Source organism: Talpa occidentalis, unplaced genomic scaffold (genome assembly GCF_014898055.3).
Source record: "Talpa occidentalis isolate TD23 unplaced genomic scaffold, MPIMG_talOcc4v2.1 talOcc4.700, whole genome shotgun sequence".
Lineage (NCBI taxonomy): Eukaryota > Metazoa > Chordata > Mammalia > Eulipotyphla > Talpidae > Talpa > Talpa occidentalis.
The window spans coordinates 20,260-28,332 of NW_023605085.1; the positions used below are offsets into that span (position 1 = coordinate 20,260).

General features: G+C 39.1%; 1 protein-coding gene across 1 annotated transcript; it reads left to right on the plus strand.

Moving 5' to 3' along the window:
* Positions 1-742: 742 nt before the first annotated feature.
* On the plus strand, positions 743-6,372 carry LOC119233276 (developmental pluripotency-associated protein 4-like; the record flags this gene model as incomplete). Its single annotated transcript, XM_037495524.2, is given in 8 exon segments — positions 743-804; positions 2,563-2,722; positions 3,937-4,014; positions 4,017-4,099; positions 4,186-4,236; positions 4,462-4,762; positions 6,176-6,275; positions 6,277-6,372. Coding segments are annotated over 8 exon segments (893 nt in total), but the record flags the coding sequence as incomplete, so codon positions are not given.
* Positions 6,373-8,073: the final 1,701 nt, after the last annotated feature.

Below are 8,073 nucleotides of genomic sequence, written 5' to 3' on the forward strand. Positions count from 1 at the left end.
AAATTAATGAAGCTCTTGCAGAAAATACAGGTCTTGTCAACAGATCTTGTTATGAAGATATTGTCTGATCAAGAGTAACCCTTTAGCACTAGATGAGCTAATGAGTGAAGAAGCAAATACGAACTACGTAAAATCTGTTGAGTGAAAATGGAACTCCTAAATAATATGAGCAAAAACAAATGGAGAATAATAAAATTAGTGATTGTGAACTCTCGAACCTAGAATTTGGCACGTAAGAGATACTTAAAGAACATGACAAAAGTATTATTAGTTGTTGACAGCTGAGAAGGTGCTTTTTAGTAGAGGTGGAAAGCTGGAGTTTGAATTGGCGGAGTAACTTGCTTAAGAAATGGACTGAAGGTGATACATGCAAAAAGTTTCCCTTTTTCGAGCCACCGGTTTGGCCCCAGGTTTCTATTGTTTCCACAAATCCGATCATTAAATCCCTTCACACATCTCATTCAGATGTCTCTAGCAACATTTTTTTTTTTCCCCGCTTGGAAATTTTCCGAAGGCATTATCAATTTCCCAATGTCTTGTGAACCACACCGTACATGATTAAGTTAAAAAGAAGCAGAAATGGTATCACTAATATATCCATCAATACAAAAGTCACCTCCTGAATAAGATAGTAGACAATTTTACATTCACGAATGGGGGGGGGAGGAGACAAAGAAAAGTGTTTTTGGTGGCAGGAAGTGGGAGGAGACTTTTAACAGCAGTATTGGGCTAGGGCCATTTCAGAACTCCTAAGTTTATATCAACCTCAACTTCTAGAGTATGGAGAATTCAAAAGGCAAAGAGGTAAATATTGGGGTATGATTTAATAGCATAAAATGCAATTTTAGCATGTTTGTTCTCTGTCTTTGTGAGTCTTCGCATGTTTCTCTGCCTCAGCACTTGTAATCCTTACATTGAGGAGAAAAGAATGTGCCTTAGAATTTCTTCCTTTATATTTAGAAAAAGGTAGTCTTGAAAATGAATGCAGCCCGGTATTTTGAAGTGAGGAGTCAGTAAGAAATAAGGTTTCTTGTTATGGTTTTAAAGAGATGATTTATCCTGCTTGCACCACAAGCAGAATAAAGCATCTGTAGGGAAATGCTTGCAGGAGTAAAGGGGAGATGAGGAAAGACTTTGGGAATAGGAAATTGAGCTAAGGTTGGGAAAGAAGGTCCTAAAACACAGGTGCTGGGTCTGGACTTGTCTTCTTTTCCCTGGGGTCATTAAGAGCGAAAAATAATCAGAAATCAGATATGTGGACAAGTACTGCATACAGAATCTAAAGGTGGAGAGGCTTTGAGACTTGTTCCAGAAGTGAAATATGAGTGTCCGCAGTGTTACATTACAAGAATTTGTCATTTTTGCCCTGTTAATTATAAGACTTTGAGACCCTAAGTGAGGACTTTGTGTCAGGGCAAATGTAAAATTTGAATACTAATGTAAAGCTGCTTTGGAAATGTAAAAATGTCATACAATTGTTAATTTGTTGGTACTCCCACCTTGGGGGAAGTAGAAAGGATTTATTTTGGGAGCAAAAAAAGTTTATTTGGATTTAATTTCTATCTAATATGCTTACCTGCTTCCCTTAGTTATGTAACCTTTTAGCCTCTACTTCTGCATCTTAAAAACAAAGTTAAAAAAAAAAAGGTCACCATGTTTATTGAGTCCATGTTGAAAGGTAAAGTTTTGCGAAGTTTACAGTGAAATGGAGTAACAGGTATTAATCAAATCACATAAGCAAAGGTAATTTGCAATTGGCAGGAGGTAGTAATAATGAAATGTTGTAAATTTGACTCAGTCTATTAGACTAGAAAAATTTTTCAGATGAACTAATACATGAAAGGAGATTTTGAAAGAGGAATAAGATTTAAGATTTTTAAATATCAATAGATGTGGGTGGGTGTGGGATATAGGGTGGAGCTAAGTGATAACCCTTCAGGCAAGTAGATAAGTTGGAAAGGAATTCTGCTACTGGAACTTGGGGCAATGGAGAGCAATTAAGAGAAGAAACATTGTAGGTTGTATAAAGACAATTTTCATGCCAAGAACAATTCCTTGAATGGGTGTATAGCATCTCTTTGGCAATAATATGGAAACACGTTTATTTGAAAGAGGTAAAGAATGAAGGAATGGGGAAATTTGGGGACAAATAGGTGATTTAAGTTTTCCCAAAAGCAGCTTATTCTACTTTTTTGTAAAATTTGGTTTACATTTTTCTCAATGTATTTAAATATTTATTTAAAAGATTCAAGATCTTTAAGCCAATTATCTCAAACGATACAATCATACCCTACCCACCAGTTTTTCTGCTTTATGTAATTGTGTGATCATATTTTTGTTTGGATCCATATTTCCTGTCCTGTACTTTCAAATTGGCCTTGCTTCCCTATCTTATAAATGAAACTTAGAGTTAAGATTGTGTCCCGAGGAGAATCCGTATCACCAGTGTGGAGTTCAATGACTATCTTGGTGCTTTGCCTGTGGGTTTAAGATCTTAATAGTCAGTGGTGTTTATGGCGGGTGGACATCATAGGAATGACTGACTGGTTCTTCTGTCTGCAGTGGAATTCCACAAAGAAGTTGGGGGAAGAAAATGTTACTTTCCAATTCAAAACCGTGTCCATAGAGGAACAGAGAACTTCTGGTGAAAGTATATCAACTATGAAAAGAATAACCTCAACAAAGGCGACCAAACGAAAAAGAAGTATGAAAGAGGACAAAAGTAAGAGGTTCTATACACTCGTGTGCTTACACTAGTGCCTAAGAAACCCTGATGGATTTTTCTGAAGGATTTGGGAACAAATTTCCACCCTGTACTTTGTAGGTGCTACATTTCTTTGAAGTCTAGTCTATTTTTTCTTAAAGATTTATTTATGCATAAAAGAACTGGGGTGTAAGCCAGAGGTGCGGGGGAGGGGAAGCAGGTGAGAGGATTCACCAGAGAGAGAGGAGAGCAGCAGGCTAGACAAGAGAGGTCTGCTGTGCTGTGTGGGTTGCTCCTGGCCAGGCTGGGATTGAACTCATTCTGCAGGGGCTAGTAATAGCTTACTTGATAGCTCTGTCTTTAACCCCAGCGCCACCAGGGAGGCCCTTAAGTTTAGTTTAAAGCCCACCTTCCTGAGGCTCTCCTTGAGTCCCCTCTGTTAAAACTTTTCTCTTCCTGTCTCTAAACTCCCATAATATATTTAATTCTGGTAATTATTTTTGCCTTAACTGACTGCTTGGAGTTAGGGATCTCAGTGTAAAATAATTTGGGGACAAGCGGCTTATAAATTTAAAATCCCATTGTTAGAACTCTGTTTCCTGTTTTAAAAAGTAAGGATAATACCTATATTGGCTGATAGGGATCAATTGTAACTTAAATAAAATAATTAGGTAAAAACACCTATGCTATGCCTCATTGGTATTGTGTGTACTCATTAAACCAGAGGGACTAAAATAGCGTAGTTGTGAATGTTCTGGAGTATGATCTGTCTTTCCTATATGTCTTTTCCTGAGGTGAGGTGTAAGTAGCTGGAGACCCCAGTGCAGACATGATGGTGGGTTGACAGAATTATTGGTGGTTGTGTGTGCAATGTTGTTGGTGGTTTTTTATAGTGAAAGGATAAGGCAACTTTTGAGCATTTATAAACACAGGTCTAAAACTAGCAACCCCTTAGAAGTACAATCTCCAGTGGATCCTAGAGCCAGTGAGTTGAACAACTACAAAGGGGCAAGTATGTATGAGTGGTGGGGAATTTTAGGAAGTAAAAACTCAGTTTCAGAAGTATTCAACCCCAGCTATTAGGTTCTGTCTCTTGAGATGATGTGGCCCTTGGCAAAATATTTAGCTGTAAAATCGGGATTGGATTACAAAAACTGAGAGTGTTTGTACTTTTGCTATTTTAAAAAGTAACACAAAAATTTATCACTAATTTTGTCCCATTCTCCTTCAAGCTTCTTGCAAAACCGAGAAAGCACAAGACAATGATAGAGTAAAACCTGAACGGAAGAAGATACCAATTCCTCCACTGCCTTGAAAATCCCACCCATCAATCTGCTTCACCGGGACATTGTGCGGGCCTGGGGTCGGGAACTAAAGCTGAGCACCAAGGGCCAGGTGTGAGCTGGGGTGAGATACTATGGTGCTGGGTGAAGGGGGGGACCCCTTGCTATGATTACTAACTCATTTTTCTCTTGTCTTAGAAATTAGAAGTTTATAAGAGAATCTGTGAATATGCATATCCAAATCAAAAGGTAAGTAATTTATAGAAATTTGGCAGAGTGGAAGACTTAGTTCTCAACCTGATTACCTATTTTAGAATCAAAAAGTGTGGAGAATTGTTTCAGTCCCTCTTTTCCCCCCTATATGCCTCATTCTAAGAAGAACAATATCCCCTCACTTAGCAACTGCAAAGAGAGCAATAAATATTGAGACTGCACTTGTAATTATCACTTTAATCTTTTAAAACCAATTTGTAGGATATTCCCAACACTGCAAAGGAGGCCAGGATCCTGAAGAAATCAGAGCTAAAAGCAGTGCTAAGCAGTGGGAAAATAACTCCGGAAAGTTCTAAGGAAACTAATCCTCCTAAAGTAAATGCTTCTCCTGAGGACAGTGTGCCGGCACCTATCCTCCAAGAATCAACTCTCGAGACAGTTGACACGGTGGTAGTGACAACATCTGCCCCAGATGCTGTGTTTGCCTCCTGGACCAGAATAACAGCCATGGCTGGAAGGATGGAGGAAATACAAGAAGTACAGTCACCACCAGAGTCAAGTGGTAAGTCCAGTCAACAGTAGGAGCTAGATCTGGTCCAGATGAGGACATGAGTTTAAATGTTAACCTGGGATCGCTTTTAGGATATATCAAAATCTTGAAGAGCTGGTGAGTCCTGGGGCCCGTCCCATTCCCCCTTAGTTTCTGATTTAGGACTGAGGTAGGGCTAGGTTCCAAGGCAATGTTAATAGTGAATACCATTGCAATTATTTTGTCATCAGAAGGGGGATAGCAATCTGTTTGGTATCATTTCTTTTCCCCTTTAAGGAATTAAAAGGCTGATTATGTAAAAATCAACTGAGCTTGAGCCTGGGTCTTCTAGCACCTATTACACTCATTAGTAAGTGGAAAGTTGTTAATTAAGGGTAAGTGAATTGGGTAAATGGGTCAATTGATTGGCAGTGGATAGAAACTACTTTTGGTGGTGACCAGCATATATTTTATATAGATATCAAAGTGTAAAGTTGTAATCTGAAACTTAGACCACATTATAAATCAGTGTCACCTCAATTTAAAAATTTATTCAAGCCAGTTTTCAGTTTCTTTGTTGTAAAATAGGTTAATAATTCTATCTACCTCAAATATTTTAAGAATGACAGGGGATACATTTCCAGAACATCATAACCTGGTTTACACAACACAGCGCGCCTACTAAAGAGTTGAGACTATTTGACAAAACCCTTCCCAGACTAGTCTGGTTTGGCATTTCTATTGGAGGAAACCAAAATATGGCTACCCAGAATATGCCTCTTTAACACGAAAATTAAATTTGCGCTAAAGACAAAGTAGCAAACCCAGAAAAAGTTGCCCCGATTGGCTAAAGGCAGGATATAAATTGTCCCTTTGCTGGAGACAGACTCTTAAGCAACCTAGAGATGGCACCAGAAGAATCTGCAAATAAAGCTTATTCCATTAGGTCCTTTCATATATTTTTCCATAGTTTATTGTGCTTGGGAACCTAAAACTGCTTTTCTTTGTTTGTCCTGTTGATTCCTCTACCAATTCTTTGGTCTTTGTGGAAGATGTTATATAACTTAGAATTCTAACCCATCGTCTTGGACTAGTTTTCCTGGCAGCTTCTCTTTGGTGAGTGCTACACTATTTAATAAACTCTAGCTAGTCTGATTTTCATTTTGTCACTGAGCCCCGGCTGAACACCTGAAATGGATAGTTTTGCCTCCTCTGCACTATCAAATACCCACATGCAGCTTTGCCACTTCCAGCTCTAAAGTTTTAACAGGAACAAATTTGCATTATTTACTAAGGGGAGCAGGATAGAATAGGTATAGTTAGGATTCCAGAGCTTCTATATTGGAGCTGTCACTTGAAAAAAAAAGAATCAAAGGTCAAGGTGTGCAGTCTTAAACAGTAGGATTTCGTCACTCTGTTTATAATTAACTCTCTTTCTGTTCCCAGATGTTAGGTGGTGTGTTATTCATGGAAGAAGTCTCCCTGCAGACAGAGAAGGCTGGGTCCGCCTTCAGTTTCATGGGGGACAAGCCTGGGTACCTGAGAAAACAAGGGCAAGTGTGTGCCCTGTTCCTGCTCCCCTCCTGCAATTTTACACCCCCACACCTGGAGGACAATATGTTGTGCCCCAAATGTGTCCAAAGGTAATTACCCGGGCTTTTCCATAAACTAAAAGTGGACACCTGTTTTTCATTTAGGGGGAAAGAGAAGATAACATAATAAGCTTTAGCCCTGTACATCAAATCCAAGTGTCAGTAAAGAGTTTAAAGAAAATCACTACTCAGGTACTTGTATGCATTCCTAGAAAAGAGTGTTTATATGGGCTTAATGCTTATACCTGGAGATCCATAAATCTGAAGAAACATTGTATGTTAGTTATTGTGTTGCTGGTGGACGCACTATACAGATATAATGGCTAGCAAAAGAGCCCTTCCCTTAAGTAGCCTACAGTCTGGGCATGGACGGGTTTTCAACAGGTTAGTAAAACCATGTGATGTGACAGCTGGTGTCAAAGAAGCTTCCTAACTTAAGGGAAGAATTGACTGGGTAGAAAGGAGGTGAGTAAGGACATTTTTCAGATAGGGATCAGTGCTAAGTCTATGAAAGAACTTAGGACAAAGAAGAAATTGCAAGGAGTTTAGTGTGACAGACTATATTTGAAAATAAGCATTGCTTTCCTCACTCATACAATGGACATAATAATGTGTACCTGAAGAGACAGTGAAAATAAAATCAAGTAATGTGGGTGAACTTAGCACTGGTTGGCACACAGCAAACATTCACTTATTCCAGCTAGTGGGATTTAGTCTGCGCAAAGTCATGAAGATAGATACGAGTTCAGTTTTACAGATTTCAAGCAATGCCATTCGTTTGGGTCAAATTACAGTAAACTTTGAATGTTGAAAATTTTAGGGTTTTCCTACTAGCTGATGTTCTTTTCAAAAATTTTATTAGTTATAGGATGATAAATGAAGTGTCATTGTATTCACCAAACAACCAACTTTAGAAGCACAGTTATGAAGAAAACTGAAGCAAGGTCACCAAAAAATGATTTTTTCTATAACTTAAATTCCAAATCAAACTGAAATCAACATATTAAAGAAAGTAGTTGACCTGGGGGAAGGAACCTGATAAATTTGTTCTCTGAATAAACCCTACCAGCTAATTAAGGTTCCTATTTCTAAAATTTATTTTATTTATTTGTGTATACAAGAACTGATATGTAGGCCAGAATTTGGGGGAGCTGGGGTGGTAGTGATACCGAAATTGTCAGGCCTAGTCTCCCAGCCGGGATCGGATTTCAGGCTGCAGGGCAGCGCTGAGCCCCAGCTGCTAGACCCCCACGGGTTGGTGTCTCACAAAGCCGCAGCAGGAACTTCGCAGACGCTCAGGCAAGCAAGCGAGAAGAGGCAGGTTTGTTTAGAAGAAAAAGTTTATTGAGGAGGAAAAGAGCAGAAATAAAGTGGGACTCCCAGGCCAGGGAACCAGGCCTGGGAGGGGCAAGGAAGCCAAAGTGGAATTGTTGTCTCAGGGAATATATACCTTTTTTCCCTCATTATTCTAAAACTTCACCAGTCTCTCTGTGATTGGTTAGTTCTTGGCTGTCTCACTCAATTTGCTACTGAGTGGGGATCTTCACATTCCTTATCTAACAGCTTTCTCTTTTCCCATTTGTTGCATCTTTAAATTTATGGCCCAGTCTTCTGGATGGGCATCCCTGCATTGAAGTTAAACAGCTGCCCTTCTAATGTGACCATAAATTAAACCACTCTCCATTTCTCCAATCTCCGCCTCCCTTTACCACCTGAAGGAAACCCAGGACCAGCATTAACAATGTTGTCCTT